Consider the following 19,939-nt stretch of genomic DNA (forward strand, 5'->3'; position numbering starts at 1 on the left):
CACCGTTTTCCAGGTCAAAAGTTGGTCGCGATTTCGTAGAGCTTAATTATGGCCAAGGCCGGTCCAACCATGAGGCAAGGTGAGGCGACTGCTTCAGGTGGCAGGATCCACATGGGCAACAGATCCAGCCTCCAAGGAGCACATCGCCCCCTGGTGGCAGCAACAGCTGCGGTGCACTCCTCGGAGACCAGATCTGCCCCCTCCCCAATGCCACATCTACAGTGGTTTCTTGGTCAATAGGAGGCACTGTTGGTCTCCTCCCATCCTTGTTCCTGGTGTAGATCTTCACTCACCCCTTCTCCTTGGTGAAGGAGGTGGGCCCACACCATTTTGTGGTTCATCTCAGGTGCTAAAATGTAGCCCTGGTAATTGCAAAGAGCCTGGTTCACATTTTACATACAGAATCATAGAATTGTAGAGTCGGAAGGGACCCTGCCCTCCTCAAGGTTCATCTCCTCAAGGTGAGAGCCAGTGTGGTGTAGTGGTTAAGAGAGGTAGTTTCGTAATCTGGTGAACCGGGTTCGCGTCTCCGCTCCTCCACATGCAGCTGCTGGGTAACCTTGGGCCAGTCACACTTCTCTGAAGTCTCTCAGCTCCACTCACCTCACAGAGTGTTTGTTGTGGGGGAGGAAGGGAAAGGAGAATGTTAGCCGCTTTGAGACTCCTTCGGGTAGTGATAAAGCGGGATATCAAATCCAAACTCTTCTTCTTCATCTAGTCCAACCCCCTGCAATGAGAAATCTCAGCTAGAGCATCCATTACTGAAACAGTTTAGGGCTTTGGAACCCTCTGACCTCGGTTCAGAGAATGTGATGAATCTTTTTTCCTCGGAAGCGGTTCAGTTCCTTGGAACTCACCTCTGCATCTGATTTGGTAATTTCTTGTTCTACAGCGCCTGGAGGAGACTCTGAATGTATTGCATCAGAAACAGCAGTGTGGCTATTGCAGATCCATGAGAAGCAACGCAGAATCGGCCCGGCAGTCCACTGCCTTGGGCTTGTCCCAGCAGCCCTGTGTAATCAAGACCTGGAGGGCTGACCTTCATCCTGTAACATGATAATATAATCAAAGAGCAACGTGGGCTGGAGGAGGACGTGCAGTTCAAGACATCTGCATTTTTATCAGGAGGAGGACCTGCATAGATCTTCACATTGGCCAACCCCAAGTTGCCACAGACTAGAAGAGGGAATGAACCAGAGGACAAGGCTAGCCACAGAGACGAAAGAGAGGTTGGGTTGCCATCTGCCAGGGGTTCTTCACCTGTGATTCCTGCATAGCAAGGGGTTGGACCCTTGAGGTCCCTTTCCAGCTGTGCAAGTCTATGATTCTATGTCCAGCAGGAACAGGATGGGTTTTGTAGGATGGTCTGGGCCAGCAGGGGAGATTGTCCAGCAGAATCCGGAACTGGATCAGCAAAGCCAAGCAAGGAGCTTCCTCCCGGAGTTGTTGCACCAGCGCTAGTCCTGCACTTTGGAAGTTACAGTTGGCCAACGGCAGGGGCCACGGAGGGCCTTGATGGTGGACCCTGCAGTTCTGCAGCAAGAAGTCCAAGTCTTCGTTTGTCTGGTGAATAGCTGGCCTTAATGTCTTATCACTATTTGAAAAGGCGTCTTATCGAAGACAACCCCCTGGTAATCTGTATGTGGACATACAGACCGCATATGCAGACCTACATGTGCAAAGATGCTTGAGGATAACTTTGGATTCAGAGACCATGAACCTTATTTGAGATGACGCAATTTTGGATCCCCTTCCTTTCTCCATTCCTTTTTTGGATGAAGGTATGCTTTTATTACTATATAAATGAATAATAATAATAATAATAATATAGTGCAATTTTGCTAATAATACTGAGGAGTTTCATAGTGGAATTGACTGCCCCACCACATTAGCGGACAAAGGAGGGGTGCAAGTCTGAGGGATAATAATAATAATAATAATAATAATAATAATAATAATAATAATAATTCATTTATACCCTGCCCATCTGGCTGGGTTTCCCCAGCCACTCCGGGCAGCTCCCAACAGAATATTAAAATCACGATAAAACATCAAACATGAAAAATTTCCCTAAACAGGGCTGCCTTCAGTTGTCTTCTAAAAGTCAGATAGTTGTTTATTTCCTTGATATCTGATGGGAGGGCGTTCCACAGGGCGGGCGCCACTACCAGGAAGGCCTTCTGCTTGGTTCCCTTTAACCTCACTTTTCTCAGTGAGGGAGCCGCCAGAAGGCCCTCAGAGCTGGGCTTTAAAGGTCAGCACCAACACTCTGAATTGTGCTTGGAAACGTGCAGGGACCCACTGACCTTTCCCAAGTTGCTCATTGGTCATTGACCCAATTTTCTGTTGGGGGAGGAGTTGCCAGTGGAACAAACAAACAATAATGCAGAGTCAAGTGGAGACAGCACACTTTTCATTCCCATTGTGGTGCTGAGCTGATCAGAGAGTGTTAAACCTCATTTCCCCAGCCCAGCACTATGACAGGGATGGGGGGGGGATCACATCTCTCCACTCACCATAGGGATAGTCTGAAGAACTGGGGGCCTCAACTCTTCTTCCTCAGCTGATGAGGTGAGGAAGGGGGCTGTGTTTGCATTTGTGTGTGTGTACATGCCTGGGATCATGTGTGACGTGTTATTAGCATGGCCAGAAACAAAACCTTACATGCAAGACAACAGCCAAACCTTGGGGCAATTCCATTTTTCTTTTTGTAGTGGAAGCTGCTGATTAACATGGAATTCTAAAGGAAATGAGTCAAGGCCAGATTATTAAACTGAAGAGCTACATGTGCTGTAAGTGCTGGGCAAACCACAAACTGGAAGGGAAAAGGAATGACTCAGAGAGTGTTCCCATCACCCCTTCGATAGCTCAGCTGGTAGAGCGGAGGACTGTAGAGTACTACTGTAGTCATCCTTAGGTCGCTGGTTCGATTCCGGCTCGAAGGAGGAATTATTTTCCTTCTTCTTGGGACAAAGGCTGAGGATGCCTTTGAGGGGGCGGTGAAGCAAAACTGCAGCATGATATTGCAGAGGCAAAATCTGTTGAACATGCCGTGTGTCATTTAATTATATTTGTAAGGTGAGTTGGGCATTCGCAGTTTTTACCATCCAAAACAGAGGGTGTAAACTGCAAGGTGCATATTCTGCTAGGCTTGGGAATGTGTTGTGTGGTAGCCGGACCAGAATTTGACATCCTGGAAATTTTTCAGGGACAATAAAACAACCACCACCTTTATAAGTACCAATCACACTTTATTGCTGTGGCATGTGAGCTTTCAGATGACACAGAACTCTTCCTCGTTCTTTTTTAAAGGCAGAAAAATATGTTTACGATAGAGAACATGGTATGTAGCCAGGGCACAGAAATCTGTATTTGAGATGCAGGACAATTACTAAATTAATAAGCTGCAGTTTGCTTCAGTCTTAAGAGGAGAATGGAGGAAGCTCATTGCAGACGAATTAAGGCAATTTCTCCTGATTTCTTGGCACAAAATGTGTGCAGATGTTATATGGTGATTATCATCATGATGATTATCTCCAGTGGGCGTGCAGTGAATTTTTTTGTAGGGGAACAGTTGGGGCTAGAGGTGTTTTTACATGAGTAGAATGTAAAAGATTGAGGTTGAATCCTGACAAGACAGAAGTACTGTTTTGGGGACAAGGGGCGGGCGGGTGTGGGGGACTCCTTGGTTCTGAATGGGTAATGAAGGTGTGATTTATTGCATGATTTATTATGAGAAGTTGGTAAAAATAAGATTTAAGTCTTAAATTTTAAGGTTTTTTATAAGATAAGATGAAAATAGAGTAAGGTAATGTAATGACAGAATATTATGAATTATGGAAAGGATTTGCTGTGATAATTATGAATTAAGATACAAGAGATGGGAGGAGGAGGAGGTCATGGAAAGAAGGTAATGAAAGTGGAGAATTTGAAAATGATGGTTTTATTTTTTATTTTTCCTTTTCTGTTTTTGTCTTTTTTCTTTGTAATTAAAAAAAAAATCTTTTTTCAATAAATATCATTTTTTTAAAAAGTACTGTTTTGGGGGACAAGGGGCGGGCGGGTGTGGGGGACTCCCTGGTTCTGAATGGGTAATGAAGGTGTGATTTATTGCATGAAGGACATCTCCCAGCATCTACATGAATGGGTGAGATCTGCACAAAAAATGATGACAGTCTGGAAGGAATCTAAGACAGGGCTTAGGATAGGGGTAGCCAATGCAGTGGTATCCAGATGTTGTTGGACTCCAACTCCCATAAGCCCCAGCCAGCAGAGATGATAGGGATTTGAGTCCAGCAGTCATCTTCTATATGAACCTTTAATTTAAAAAAGCATTGTTGTTGTTGTTGTTGTTTAGTCGTGTCCAACTCTTCGTGACCCCCTGGACAAGAGCACGCCAGGCACTCCTGTCTTCCACTGCCTCCCGCAGTTTGGTCAAACTCATGCTGGTAGCTTCGAGAACACTGTCTAACCATCTCGTCCTCTGTCGCCCCCTTCTCCTTGTGCCCTCCATCTTTCCCAACATCAGGGTCTTTTCCAGGGAGTCTTCTCTTCTCATGAGGTGGCCAAAGTATTGGAGCCTCAGCTTCAGGATCTGTCCTTCCAGTCAGCACTCAGGGCTGATTTCCTTCAGAATTGATAGGTTTGCTCTTCTTGCAGTCCATACATTTGATTAAAGCTTTTTTATGATACAAGAAGATATTACCCAGAGATCTCTCCATCTCTCCTATGATCCCCTGCTTCAAACTGGCTTCACTGGCTTCATTAGAATTCTTGTTCCTTATTGTTTATGTACGGAGCTCTCACAAAGGCGAGGTACATTTCATCAAACAAAAATAGCTCATGGGCCCTGCCCTCAGGCTTGCAACCTCAAGGGCTAAACCAGGTGTGCCACACGAGATCCATGAATAGAATGTTCCCCTTTTAAAATAGCATCAATAGCTGCTGATGCTGTTAAATGGTGGTATATAAACACAGGGAAAGAAATAATTCAAAGCAGAGAAGAGAGTTTGGAGAGAAGAAACAGGAAGTGCAGAGAAAGGAGTGCTGCAATGTCAGAGGCTATTATTATTTTTATTGTTAATACAAGTTATTACCCTGCCCTCGGTCTCAGGGTGGGTTATAACACAATGTGAACATTAAAACACAATGATACACAATATTAAAAACACTGTTTAAAACAACTTAACATTACAAAAACAAGGTGGAACCTAAGATATATGAAATATAATGAAAGGAGATGGCAAATTCTCTCTTCTTCATAAGAGAGAGAAGGGTGATTTTTTTATAATAATAAAAAAAACTTATTTGATTTCACTTCCCATAAAATATCTCAAAGCGATTTCCCCACAGAAACACCAACAATAAAAAAATTGAAAACAATCCCATAAATGCACAAACAATTCCACCTTTTAAAGCAATCCCATATAAAAGATTAACTCAATGTGTATAAATGATTTAAACCATTCCATATATACAGTATAAACAAGTAAAAACCACTCCAGCTATGCAAACCATTAAAAACAATGTCATATGTCAGAACAGTTTCAAACCCAATACAGACAATACACAGTGAAAGTGACAAGATTTAGCAATTGAAGCTACAGTGGTACCTCAGGTTACATACGCTTCAGGTTACATACGCTTCAGGTTACAGCCTCTGCTAACCCAGAAATAGTGCTTCAGGTTAAGAACTTTGCTTCAGGATGAGAACAGAAATCGTGCTCTGGCGGCGTGGCAGCAGCAGGAGGCCCCACTAGCTAAAGTGGTGCTTCAGGTTAAGAACAGTTTCAGGGTAAGTACGGACCTCCGGAATGAATAAGTACTTAACCCGAGGTACCACTGTATTTCTATGAAATGGAAGGGAAGAATAAATGATAATACAAGTATTATATCCCACCTCAAATTTGTCCATTAAGTCAGTGTTTCCCAACCTTTTTTGGGCAAAGGCACACTTGTTTCATGAAAAAAATCTCGAGGCACACCACCATGCCAGATGGGGAAAGGTCACTTTTTACTTATGTAAAAAATAAAATAAAAATAGTAACAGCATAGAAGGTAATGGTAGATGACTGTTAGGGTCTCCCCCCAAATGCAGAATTCTATTAATATCTTCCTTAGCGAGCCACGTTAACCCCTGTAATGCTTTCTATAGAGTAAGCATAGGGGACACTGGGGGATGTGGAACCAAGGGGGCAGTGGGCCAAAAGAGTTCGGGATCTACTGCTTTAAACAGAAATAAGAGCCAGTGGGTTCTTCCTTTTTTAAAGTATCGTTTCAGCGGGGACAGCAGTCCGGATTTCCAAAAAGCGGCGCTTTTTTGCGTCTGAGCAAAGAAGAGAGAGAGGGGGGAAAAGAGAGAGAGATTGATTTGTGGCTGCGCAAAGGGGGGAGGAGCCCAGGAGTAAAAGTAGGAAGGACGAAGGGAGGGGAAAGGAAAGTTAATAGAAGGAAAGGCGGGTGGGAGAGAAAGAGAAAGAAAGAGGGAAGGAAGGGGGGAAGAGAAGTGGAAAGGAGGGAGACCGAGGCGGGGGAGAAGCGTCTGGAGAGTTGCTCCGAAGTTTGGGGGGCCGCGGGGGTGGGCGCGCGTCCCAGGAAGCGGAGGCCAGCCCGGGCTGGGAGCCGCACCGCGGCCCGGGGGCGGTAGGCGGACCGCGGCTCCTAGGATGTGGAAAGGGGACGGCGGCGCAGGGGGAGGAGACCCACACGGCTAGGGCAGCGCGCAGGGGGAGGGGAGCGGGCCGGAGGCGGGCGAGGGGGACCGCGATCCCGCGCGCCGCGAACATGGCCTCCTTCCCCGCGGGCCCCGCCGAGCCCCCCGGCTGGGGAGGGCGGCGCGCCCCCGCCGCCGGAGGAGAGCAGAGGCAGGAGGAGGACGAAGGCGTTGCCGAGGAGGCGCGCCAACTTCTGCCAACTTCGGCGCCCGCCCCGTCGCCGCAGGCTCCTCCCGGCCGAGAGCCAGAGGACGGCGGCGGAGCAGTAGGAGGAGGATCGGGTTTGGCAACGGCTGCTGCGTCCTCTCCAAGCGCGGGGCTGGCCTCCGCCGCGCCCGATCCTCCGCGCTCGCCACGCTTCTCGGCGGAGCAGGTCTCGTGCGTGTGCGAGGCGCTGCTGCAGGTGGGCGACCCCGGCCGGCTGGGCCGCTTCCTGGGCTCGCTGCCGCCCGACGCCGAGGCGCCGTGCCTGGAGGCGCAGGCGGGCGAGAGCCTGGCCAAGGCGCGCGCGCTGCTGGCCTTCCAGCGCGGCGACTTCGCCGAGCTCTACCGCCTGGTGCAGAGCCGGCGATGGGATGTGGGAGGGAGCTCGCTCGCCGCCCCGCGTGTGCCTATGTGGGGCACGTTACAGCCCCGTGACGTCAGCGCCACGCAGGCAGCCAGGCAGGCAGACGGCGAGAGCCCCGCGCTGGGCGGCCTCTCCTCGCCGCCGCCCCGCCTCTCGCCGCCCGACTCGCCCGCCTCCCTCCCACGGCACACCAGGCAACGTCTCGCGGCACACTAGTGTGCCGCGGAACACCGGTTGGGAAACACTGCATTAAATCATCGGCTAGTCATCACCCACAACTGAAACTAGACTTAAGTGCATTAAGTGCACATTGTACCCATATATCTTTTTTAAATCTTTGCCTCACCCCACCATCCCACCCTATTGGTGATATATAAATTGTATTGTCCTTGGGACAGAGACCTGCCTTTCCCCATCTGCAATTCAGTAACATGACTACTACCACGTATTATAATTACTTGAGTCTTAATATCGCTCTTTGAGTTCTGCAGACTGCAGTTTGGGATTCACATGCTCCATCTTAGTAGAGTATGTTGCTCTTAAGCTCAGGGTTCAAGAGCCACATTAAGCAAAAGATCCCTGCACTGCAGGGGGTTGGACTAGATGACCCTCAGGGTCCCAGCAGGGCTCTTCTGATGTGCAATACGGAAAGGGGTTGTGTTTGTCTGGGTGCAGATCCCTGGAATGCCCTGGCTTTCACTAAGCTTCACAACCATCAATAATAAGCGTAAGAATGTTGTCATTTCTATGTCTCTGATGATGCACCTTGCATGGTTCATTGTTTTCAAAGGAACCCGATTTGCAGCTTTCGAACTTCCTCTTCAGTTGTTTAGTTCCTTCCAGGACGGAAATGCTTCCCTCGTGTATCACGTCTGTGGAATGCCACGAAAGGGATCGGTACCCTTGCCATCCCTTGAGCTCACTTCAGAGGCAGCAACCATAATAATAACAACTCACAGCTATTTCTGTCTCCGTCCGTCTGCACATCAGCTAATTAACTTTCCTGGCACTCTCGGGCGATAGTTTTATTGCCCATTTTATAGGCGGAGACACTGAGGCTGTGAAATGACCAGCCCAGAATTTTAATTGTTGACAACTTTATTGAAAGATTGGGGTGGGGGGAGGAAATGGAAATGCCAATTTACAGAAGAGGATGTGTTGTAACGCAAATAGTGCTTGGAAGACTTCACTGCCCTGGAGCACTGGAGATTCTGAAGGAGACAGCGCAACACTGCAGTATCTTTAAAACAGCAACGCAAAATAAATTGGATGGGGTAAGAACTAAGACTAAGTGGGAAATGTTGTTGTTGTTGCTATATGCAGCAACCCAATTCTATCAAGGCATGCTTTACTCAGAAGTAAATCTCACTGCATCCAACAGAACAGGGAAGGGTTATAATAATAATATAACAATAATTTATTATTTACACCCTGCCCATCTGGCTGGGTTTCCCCAGCTACTCTGAGCGGCTTCCAACACAATATTAAAATACAGTAATGCCTCAAACATTAAAAGCTTCCCTAAACAGGGCTGCCTTCAGATGTCGTCTAAAAGTCAGGTGGTTGTTGTTCTCTTTGACATCTGATGGGAGGGCGTTCCACAGGGCGGGTGCCACTACCGAGAAGGCCCTCTGCCTGGTTACCCTGTAACTTGGCTTCTCGCAGCGAGGGAACCGCCAGAAGGCCCTCGGCGCTGGACCTCAGTGTCCGGCCTGGATGAGGGGGTGGAGACGCTCCTTCAGGTATACTGGACCAAGGCCGTTTAAGGCTTTAAAGGTCAGCACCATCTCCTAACGCTCGAACTCACACGCAACCCATGAAGCTGAATGTTAGAAGTACATTGTTGCACAGTTAAACTATGGAACTCACTTCCACAGGAGGCAGCGAAGCCACCAACCAAGATGGCTTTCTAAAAACTAAGGCAAATTCATGGATGAGGGGGTTATCAATGGCTACTGCCCATTATGGCTATGCTCTGCCTCCAAAGCTAAAGACAGTGATATAATAATAATAATAATAATAATAATAATAATAATAATAATAATAATAATTTATTACTTATACCCCACCCATCTGGCCGGGCTTCCCCAGCCACTCTGGGCAGCTTCCAACAGGATATTAAAAACACAATAAAAGATCAAACATAAAAATACATCCCTAAATGTAATGTTTCCAATTCCAGTTGCTGGAAACCACAGGAGGGGAAAATGCTTTTGTGCTCAGATCCTGACAAAGGTGCCAGAGACCTTTTTTTGCTGTGACCTGCTCCCTGCTTTTGTGGCCTGGGACTGGGAGGGTGTGGCCTTGACTGACTCCTCCTACAAATATTGCTACCATTCAGGTAGCCCCATCATGGGGTTATTTACTTTAGGGGCTTTTTCCTGGGATCAATACTAAGTTTTAGGGATGCATTTTTTACTTTACTGTATTTATTTTTTTGCTGCTCTCTGGATTATGTATTTTTATCATTAGGCTTTCCAGCGGATGATTGGTGGACTGCCCGATTTTACTGAATATTTATTAATACGAGAGGTTTCCACTAGCCTGTTGTTTACGGCTGTTTCCCTTTTCGACTCGTCTTGTTGTCACTGTTGATGTTGTGATTAAATTCTTACACGCCCTTTGCCCTAAGGTCCCAGGGCATGCAGCGACAATTTAGAGGACAACATGTAAATTGGTTTCAACAAATTGCAGCCACAAGTATAGGGTGGCTCCTAAAAGATGTACATCTCAAGTGTCAGAGGGCAGGGTAAAGAGGGGCTAGTGAATCACCATATTTTTCGCTCCATAAGGCACACCGGACCATAAGGTGCACCTAGTTTTTAGAGGGGGAAATCAAGAAGAAGAAACGCCCCCCCCCCCAGCACCAAAGAGCAAAGAAGCCAAGACAGCGAGCGGGATCCATCCCACTCACTGTCTTGGCTTCTTTAGCTGTCAATGGCAGAAGCCAAGACAGCCGGCGGGATGGATCCCGCTCGCTGTCTTGGCTTCTTTAGCCGCGCGCAGCCTCTCCCGGCTGGAGAGGTTGCGCGCCGCTATGGCAATTCCCCCACCTCCCACAAAAGCCCACAGGAGCCGTGCACCCTTTAAGGAGCGCACGGCTCCTGCGGGCTTTTCTACGAGGAGGGAGAAGGGACTGACTGGCCTCGTCAGTCCCTTCTCCCTCCTGGGGAAAAGCCCACAGGAGCCACGCGGAGCTTGTGTGCGGCTCTTGGGGGTTTTCCTGCCTGCCTCCCCCCCTGCATCCGCTCCATAAGACGCACATGCATTTCCCCTTACTTTTTAGGAGGGAAAAAGTGCGTCTTATGGAGTGAAAAATACGGTAGGTAAAGTTTGTAGTGCTGGGAGCCGCCTTGAGATTGGTTTCCAATGGAAAGGCAACATACAAATAACTGAGGATGATGACTGCAGCTTGCAGCCTCTTCCTGGGCAGTTCTAGCTGCCCACTGGGTCCACCAATTAATAATAATAATAATAATAATAATAATAATAATAATAATAATAATAATAATTTTTATTTGTATCCCGCCCTCCCCAGCCGAGGCTGGGCTCAGAGCAGCTAACATCATAAAAACAACACGATATGCATAAAAACAGACATCAATTAATTAAAAAACATCTTAAAATTAATTCAGACAAGTTAAAATCTGGGCAGGTGGCAGACACCCAGACAGGAAGAGCTTTATGAGCCATGGCGCATGTTTCATTTTTATTATTTAGCTCTGCCACCCCCCGTGCTCTGTCCCCTTGGTTCCTGGCTCCCCTTTCTGTCAGCTGCCCTGACTCACTTTCCTCTCAACATTGGTCCTTTGTGAAACAGGTGACGCACTCTCACAGGCCCTTATGTAAGGCCCGATGTTTCAGCTGCGACATTCCGGTAAGACCAGAAATGTCAGGCTTTCTGGAACGTCCCCGTTGCATAATCACAACACAACCAGAGATGCAAGAATTCTCCCTCCCATGATCACAGCTTACCTGTGCCTCTTTGATTTCTGATAAGATGAGGTAAGAGGGCCAGTGCCTTGGGAAAAAGGGCACCTGCATTGTGGGGGAGCAATTAGCAAGATAATTGATGATGTTAATTCCCCCCAGCGACTGGCAAACGGTGCCTCCTGATCTCCCAGAGGTTTGCTAAAGCTTGTTAAAAGTCAGTGGAGGTTTGCGACTCAGAGCCTTGGGAGAGGTGCAATCGGCTAGACGGTGGCTCATTTTATGAAAATCTTCCTATCGAATGAGTCCTCTGAGGTTGTGTGGTGTTTTTGAATATCCTCAGGTGTTTTTCAATATCCAGCAGGATTCCTGGGTTCTTAGCTGCTGGTGTGACACCAATAGCCATCTGGCATCTTTTCCCTATCGCTGCATGTCAGATGGCTGTTGTGGTTGCTCGAGAGTAACCAGGCAGGACTCCAGCCTGTTTTTTACAGGCTTTATTTTGGTGCAAACTATTTACGGTGAAGAGCCCCAAAGCTCATGTCTGGCTCAATCGCTAGCAGAATCTGGGAGTGGTCTTTCTTTGGACCTCCCGCAACTTAAGAATTTTGTTACCCCCAACCTTCTCCTTCCCTCTTTGTGCCTTAGGTTACTGTGCTGGATGGGCGATGGCAAGGGCGTGTTTCCCTCCTGTCTGGCTTGCCCAGGAGCTGTGTTAAGGCCCCCACCAGCATCCTCTGGTCCTTGCACCTCTTCCCCACTGGAGGTGGGGCTTTCCTCCTCCCCGGAAGAGGAATTGCTTTGCAAGATTTTTTGGAGGCTCCCTGTAACACAACTGTCCTTCTATTTCTCGCCTCTGAGTCGATGGCAGTTCCCTGACACTGCATCTCCATGCAAGGAGACGTTCGTCTTTCAGAGAAGCCCTTCCAGGAGCTGGTTTTCACATGTACAGTTGCTCTGCAATCCATGTAAATCAGGGATGGGGAATAACCCATAACTATTCAGATATTATAACAGAGCAATCTGAATTGCAGGACATATGCCATACTCTTTGTTATGTGCTGAGCAAACTGAATCCCCTCGCCACCCCTCCCCCCAGAACCTCAGGTTTATATACATTATTTACACAATGGGTCCTGTGTGATTGGCTGACTCTGCTTCCCTACTGGAGCCTGATTGGACTGTTGTTGCATTCTAGGATCCTCCCGACCCAATAGGCTGATTAACTTCCTCCTGGGGCCTGATTGGGCTGCTCCTGCAGGCCAATCTGGTTGTTGCATTCTAGGATTCTACCTGCCTATTGTTCTAGGATCCTAGCTCAGTACATAACACCCTTCAACATTTCTTCGATGAAAATAGGGATGTCCTAAGGAAAAGTGGGTGGCGCTGTGGATTAAACCACAGAGCCTAGGACTTGCCAATCAGAAGAACGGCGATTCAAATCCCCGCGACAGGGTGAGCTCCCGTTGCTCAGTCCTTGCTCCTGCCAACCTAGCAGTTTGAAAGCACGTCAAAGTGCAAGCAGATAAATAGGTACTGCTCCAGTTGTGCGCTACTCTGGTTTGCCAGAAGGGGCTTAGTCATGCTGGCCACATGACCTGGAAGCTGTACGCCGGCTCCCTCAGCCAATAAAACGAGATGAGCGCCGCAACCCCAGAGTCGGCCACGACTAGACCTAATGGTCAGGGGTCCCTTTACCTTTACCTTAAAGGAAAAGCGGGACATTCTGGGATCAAATCAGAAACTGGGACGGCTTCTGTAAATTTGGGACTGTCCCTGGGAAATAAGGATACTTGGAAGGTCTGCTATGCTGGTGTAAGTCCATCACCCCGGCTCAGCATTTTGCCAGAAAATCTTAAGTCAGCACGATTTACACCAGCATAAATCCCCCTAAAGAAGCATTTCGGGGGTGGGACGGGACAAAGAGAGACTGAGTCATGTGGCCTAGGGCCCAGCTCGGTCCATGCTCACCAGCTGTCTCAGCTGGCAGTAGGAGCCTCTGAACCAAGTTTGGAATAGGGGCAACTTACGATGCTGGAGGAGTCCCGTGGACTGCAAGAAGATCAAAACTCTCCATTCTGAAGGAAATCAGCCCTGAGTGCTCACTGGAAGGACAGATCGTGAAGCTGAGGCTCCAGTACTCTGGCCACCTCATGAGAAGAGAAGACTCCCTGGAAAAGACCCTGATGTTGGGAAAGATGGAGGGCACAAGGGGAAGGGGATGACAGAGGACGAGATGGTTGGACCGTGTTATCGAAGCTACCAACATGAGTTTGACCAAACTGCAGGAGGCAGTGGAAGACAGGAGTGCCTGGCATGCTCTGGTCCATGGGGTCACGAAGAGTCGGACACGACTAAATGACTAAACAACAACAACAACGATGACCTTACTTATGCCACCTTCCTATAGTTAGGATTGTAACTCATTGTTACAAGCACAACTCCCAAATCCCCATTACTTACTGCGAATCTAAGTACCTGTAACAAGAGAGACTTCCACGGTCTACACTAGGCCTCCAGCACACACTGCTTCTGCTCCACTGTTTTCCCTGCGTTGAATTTTAGATTGTAAGCCCACTGGGGGCAGGGACTGTCCTGTTACGCTTTCAAGTGATATGCACATTGATAGTGTAATAAAGCAACAATAAACATGAATGCCTTTTCAAAATGTGCTCTATTTATCTGTAAGGTCATAACTATCCCACTAGCAGCAATGCACAGATGGTCCTCAGTCTTCTATCAGTTTCACTTCCCTGTTTTTATATAGCACTGCTGCAATGGACTAAGCCTTCCTTGATGGCTGAGTAGGGAAGGAGGCAGAGCCTCACTGTTATTCACTAAGGCATTCCCTGCTTCCAGCTGAGATATGAGCTATGGGGACCATATGGAAAGACTCCTCAGTTTGGGGAGGAAAGCAGCCGGGTGAGCTTTGCAAGATTGTGTGAACAGCAGCATGTTGTTATTGTTGTTGTTGGTGGTGTTTAGGCGTGTCCGACTCTTTGTGACCCCATGGACCAGAGCACGCCAGGCACTCCTGTCTTCCACTGCCTCCCGCAGTTTGGTCAAACTCATGCTGGTAGCTTCGAGAGCACTGTCCAACCATCTTGTCCTCTGTCGTCCCCTTCTCCTTGTGCCCTCCATCTTTCCCAACATCAGGGTCTTTCCCAGGGAGTCTTCTCTTCTCATGAGGTGGCCAAAGTATTGGAGCCCCAGCTTCAGGATCTGTCCTTCCAGTGAGCACTCAGGGTTGATTTCCTTGAGAATGGAGAGGTTTGATCTTCTTGCAGTCCATGGGACTCTCAAGAGTCTCCTCCAGCACCATAATTCAAAAGCACCAATTCTTCGGTGATCAGCCTTCTTTATGGTCCAGCTCTCACTTCCATACATCACTTCTGGGAAAACCATGGCTTTAACTATACGGACCTTTGTTGGCAAGGTGATGTCTCTGTTTTTTAAGAACAGCAGCATAGAGCGGCACAAAACCTTGGAGTTCACCCCTTCCCACTGCCCAAAACAGTGAACATTGCACAACCCCCTTTACACTTGTTTCCTGAGCTTCCTCTGCCAAGATGCAACCCAAACATTTTCAGGCCTTCCCTGACAACTGTTTGTTATTTTTAAAGAAATCTAAATGATGAAAGAAGATTGTCAAGATGCCAGACAACATACTTGCATACTGGGAAACCACAAATGGAATGAAACTATGCAGTTTATCATGTGACACAGCACCATGGATCATGGCCTTTTCTCACCACCCCAGACGGAAGGTGATAAGGCAATCACAGGTTATTGAGTAATCTAGGGAATCTCCTTTTGTGTTTCCAAGGAAAACTTGGACAAATAATGCACTGAGCATAACACAGCAATGAGCAGAAGGCAGCACACCAATAAACCATGCTCTGATTTCCAGTGGACCGCCTTGTGGAGCATAGGCAGCTGTTTGACTTTGGGTCCCTTTAAATCCATATTGTCTACACTGACTGGCAGGGCTCACCAAGATTTTGGACGGGGGGGGGGGTGGCATTCCCAGAGCAACCTGGACATGCCAGTGGCAATTGTACCTAGTGCCATCTGCATGCATATCCACTGAGTTGAAGTCCATTCCCAGCTTGCTGTTGTGGGGATTATTATTACTATTTTTGCAAAGGTTGGCTTATATAGAGCTTGGTCCGAGACATGTAATTATGGCAGAGTGCATACACAGAATCAACTTGTTCCAGATCAGTTAAGCCTTAACTGCTGAGAGACTCTGAGCATGCTCTTGAGTTTTGTAAACTTAAAATAATTAAAGGAGCACACAGGGATTCTGAAGTATACTCGGAGTCGAGTGTGGATTTCAAGCTCTTTATTCAGCTCATAGTAGTGAATCGAAATTCCCGCGAAATGTCTGCTCTATATACATTATTTACACAATGGGCCCCATGTGATCGGTCAGTTCCGGGATTCTCCTGTAGGCCAATCAGGTTGCGGATTCACTTCCACCTGGAGTTGGATTGGGTGGTTCCAGCGGACCAATCAGACTGCTGCATTCTGGATCCTATTGTTCTAGGACCAATCAGACTGCTGCATTCTGGATCCTATTGTTCTAGGACCAATCAGACTGCTGCAATTTGGATCCTATTCAATTCAGTACATAACAGATTCCCAAATAAAACAAACTGATCCACATTTCTTCAAAACCTTCACAAGAAGTTGACTGTTTTCTTTAATAGGTTAACTTTTTAAACATTCCACAAGAGGCGGTGCCTGCAGGTTCCTTTAAAAAAAAAAAAAAAGCTTTGTGAGTTTGATTTTTCTCTCTCTACATTTTTCATTTCAGCTTTAAAGTGAATCTTAAGAGAGCTTCAGCATCATGCACAATAAGAGAGTGTGTCGGTATTCCAGAGTTCTTCATTTTATCTGTAAAAACGTGACATTGACAGTATGTCGGGCCCTTATCTGAGAGTTGATGTTTGCAGATGATGCAGCGTTGACAGCGCCGAGACTCATGGACCATTTCGCCCAAGCCCGCAGGGAGTTTGGCCTCACCATCAGCCTGACGAAGACCAACAACATCCTGGGACATCTGAAGTGGTAGGTGGTTCTGTCTACCTGGCTGCCACCATAACCAGCAACCTTTCTGTCAATGCTGAGCTGGACAATGTCACCCAGTAAATCGGCATGACGAAACACACCCCATGGTGCAATAAATGTTGTGGTGTGCCAATGCCATTTGTAGAGCAAACAGATGCACAGGACCCAAGGGTTGTTTAGGCATTTGGATGGATAATTTTTGACAGCTTACATGGACGAGAGTTTAAAGCTACACCTACCATAAATTAGTCCAAGTATTAAAGGTACAGGAGACCTGCTCTTCCCTGCTCTGGTTGCTTGCTGGGGGCTGGGGAGGGCTGTTTTATAGGATCTGGTGATGCGGGTTTCATGACTGGTTATCAATAAATGGGAGAGATATTGCCTGCTTTTCTTAGGCATGGCCCCAGTGCCCTCATGTTGCAACAGCCACATCTGAATTAGAAGAAGAAGAGTTTGGATTTGATATCCCGCTTTATCACTACCCGAAGGAGTCTCAAAGCGGCTAACGTTCTCCTTTCCCTTCCTCCCCCACAACAAACACTCTGTGAGGTGAGTGAGGCTGAGAGACTTCAGAGAAGTGTGACTGGCCCAAGGTCACCCAGCAGCTGCATGTGGAGGAGCGGAGATATGAACCCAGTTCACCAGATTACGAGTCTACCGCTCTTAGCCACTACACCACACTGGCTCTCTCTCTCACTGAATTATCTCTGGCAAAGATTGACAGAAATTGAAGGTAGGAAGTCAACAGCAGAGAAATATGCAAGCCCCAAAGTGCTCGTTTTCGTGTGATCTGATGCATAAAAGCAGTGACCAGAGGAGGAAGGACTGCTGGGAGGACTGCAGAAAGAAGATGTGCCATGAAGCAACTGCCGCAGCACAACCGGACACCTTCATCTGCCCTAGCTGCAACAAAACATGTCTCTCCCGTATTAGCCTCTACAGCCACAGTAGTGGCTTGATAATCTTTCAGAGAGAGTTTTCTTATGCTTTCTCCACCCTGGATTGGCCACATGGGTCTATAGAGTAGTCAATCAGGGTCAAAGCAAAAACAGGATGTCATCACTTAGCAAGTACAAATTAGGTATCTGATGACATTGCTGCGATCAAGTGAGGCAAGCAAGAATGAGGGTGACGCTTCCTAGATGAGTCACATGGGTGATCCCAACCAATTGGTGAGCATGACACCTCTGTTGTGTTACGTAGCCAAACACATCTGATTATGTGATACGTGATAATATTACTAAGGGCGACGGAGGTCAATTTGGAGGGTTGCAAAGCCACATCTGGAAGATCCCCACCTGACTGACAACAACTGAAGATGTGGACTCAGAGGTAGAGGCATATTCAAAAGACCCAAGTGGGGGCAGCTTAAAAGAGCAGGCGAACAGTTTCACAAGGGCTTACAGAATAATATTCCATGTGTTTTCAAACACTGACGAAAACGATTCAGATGAATCACCTTTATTTACTCACTGCTCCTGAATTTTCAAAGGCGGCATAGCCTTACAACGGATCAAGGAGGTTTACAAACCTCCGAGCCATCTCCTTGATCATCAAAAATGCCTGTCTGGTGACCACAGCCCTGTGCCCCTGCATGCCGGTGGACATCCCTGGCTGCCCTCAGGGCTGATTTCATCGCCGTGTCAATCCAACCATGTGGCAAAGCCGTGTGCTCTCCGGCAAAATAGACCCTCCCCTCCTTCCGGGCGAGGGCCTCCGCGTGTTCGCTCAGCTGGTAAGGCCTGAAGAGGGTGAAGGCCCCCATGGCATGGGGGTCCAGGTTCCATTTTTTGACCACCCACCGGCTACAAAGACGCCTCAGTTCTTCCAGGGGGCGTTGGTGGATAGTGGACAAGTCCCTCAGAATCACCTCGACAGCCTGTTGGGGGCTGAGGGGGGCGAAAAACTCCGAGTCGTCCCCGTAAGTCTGGGAGCCCAGGATGACCCCCAGGCCGCTGGAGAAGTTGCGGTTGGGGTAAGTGGTGATCCTGGAGGGCAGGTCACTGATGGAGGTTCCACCGTAGATCTCTTCTCCTTCTTCCTCCCAGAACTTCTTAGCACAGGCCAAGGCCACTTTGGTGGCTCCTGTGGAGCGCAGAGAACGGAGCGCCTGCGTCTTGGCAGGCGAGAGGGAAGGCTGGAAGCGGATGAGGCGTGTAGCCTCTGCCGTGGACGTGACGATGACATAGTCAGCCAGGATGGTGCCTGACGAGGCCAGGGAGCTGGAAGGATGGTAGAGCACCAAAACTGTGTCCCCTTCTCTGAGAATCTCTGTCACGGTACTGTTGAGCATCACGGTGCCAGCTGGGAGCGACTGGTGAATAGCCCTGGGCAGCATATCGAACCCGCCACCGATCTCATCGTACCTGGAGGTCAAGAAAAGGCTGGAGAAGTCATTTCTGCTAGACATGCTCATTCAACTACCAGGAGTGTGTGTGTGTGTGTGTGTGTGTGTGTGTGTGTGTGTGTGTTTATTTCTTTATTGAATTTATATACAGTGGAATCTTGGTTCTCGAACTTAATTCGTTCCGGAAGTCCGTTCGACTCTCAAAATGTCCCAGACATGTGGGTAGGGGAGTGGGATTCCTCATACAGGCCCTCCACGCTTCCACACCTTCTGATCCCTCCACCCGTTCCCACGTGTTTAGCAGAATAAAAATGTAAAGGGACCCCTGACCATTAGGTCCAGTTGCAGAAGACTCTGGGGTTGCGGCGCTCATCTCGCTTTATTGGCTGAGGGAGCCGGTGTACAGTCATGTGGCCGGCATGACTAAGCTGCTTCTGGCAAACTAGAGCAGCACACAGAAACACCGTTTACCTTCCCGCCGGAGTGGTACCTATTCATCTACTTGCATTTTGACGTGCTTTCGAACAGCTAGGTTGGCAGGAGCAGGGACCGAGCAATGGGAGTTCACCCCGTCGCGGGGATTCAAACCGCCGACCTCCTGATTGGCAAGTCCTAGGCTCTGTGGTTTAACCCACAGCACCATCCACGTCCCAATGTTTAGCAGAATACTGAAAAGTAAATTCCCCTTCATGGGGAATTTCCCCCAGGGAGGCAGCACCTATGCAACCGGCTTTTATTACCTCTTTTCACGGGTAAACAGGAAAACTTCTCGGAGGAATTCAATGAAACTGCGGGAAAACTCTGCGCTCAGGTTCATCAGGTCTCCAATCATTCGGATGGCTGCGTAGCTTAGATTTCCCTTTTCGATCAGATAGGCCTGTGAAGGTGGGAGAGTGTATGAGGAATAATATGGCTGCGCTCAAGTGGAAATATTGATAGAACTTAAACACATCTTTGCCTAAAATTCAAAGGCTGTTGTATATCCTAAATTACAAATAACTAAACTAACAAGTTTTGAAAACCGTGTTCCAGATTTCAAAATACACGTTTCAATGTCAAAACTCAAAGGATGAGTTTTCCTTGTGAAAGCTTAACAATTTTCCATCCCACTTCTCAAAGCATGAGTTGTATTCCAAAATCCAAATTTCAGGTGTTGACTTTTAAAAAATTGTACTCTAGACTTTGAAATTGAATGTTTCAAAACAATCGAATTCAATTAAACAAACATTTTTTTAAAAATTGCAGTCATTATACACATGGTAGCACTCTGCTGCCCCCTGGTGGCAGAAATGCAAGGTTTTGCAAACC

General features: G+C 47.8%; 1 protein-coding gene and 1 long non-coding RNA gene across 7 annotated transcripts in view; one reads left to right on the plus strand and one right to left on the minus strand.

The window, feature by feature from the left end:
* The first annotated feature begins 494 nt into the window (after positions 1 to 494).
* On the plus strand, positions 495 to 16,563 carry LOC310702094. Of its 2 annotated transcripts, XR_014523223.1 has the most exons (3): positions 495 to 1,781; positions 11,102 to 11,286; positions 16,031 to 16,563. It is a non-coding gene; the product is annotated as an uncharacterized lncRNA (long non-coding RNA). The 2 variants fall into 2 exon arrangements; XR_014523224.1 differs by lacking the exon at positions 495 to 1,781 and having other exon boundaries at positions 10,792 to 11,286.
* A 1,166-nt stretch (positions 16,564 to 17,729) lies between these two features.
* LOC310701532 (L-amino-acid oxidase-like) overlaps positions 17,730 to 19,939 on the minus strand; it is a 33,731-nt gene continuing 31,521 nt past the window's right edge. For 3 of the 5 annotated variants that reach the window (XM_083492556.1, XM_083492558.1, XM_083492557.1), the window contains exons 7-8: positions 19,372 to 19,508; positions 17,730 to 18,668 (exon numbers count right to left, since the gene is read on the minus strand). In XM_083492556.1, the coding sequence (XP_083348682.1) occupies positions 17,798 to 18,668; positions 19,372 to 19,508 (1,008 nt within the window). In that variant the 3' untranslated portion in view covers positions 17,730 to 17,797. The remainder of the gene's footprint in view (positions 18,669 to 19,371; positions 19,509 to 19,939) is intronic. The other 2 variants (XM_083492559.1, XM_083492560.1) reach the window with 1 other exon arrangement.

This window comes from Podarcis liolepis (assembly GCF_965112155.1).
Source record: "Podarcis liolepis genome assembly, chromosome: 2".
In the NCBI taxonomy this organism is placed as follows: Eukaryota; Metazoa; Chordata; class Lepidosauria; order Squamata; family Lacertidae; genus Podarcis; species Podarcis liolepis.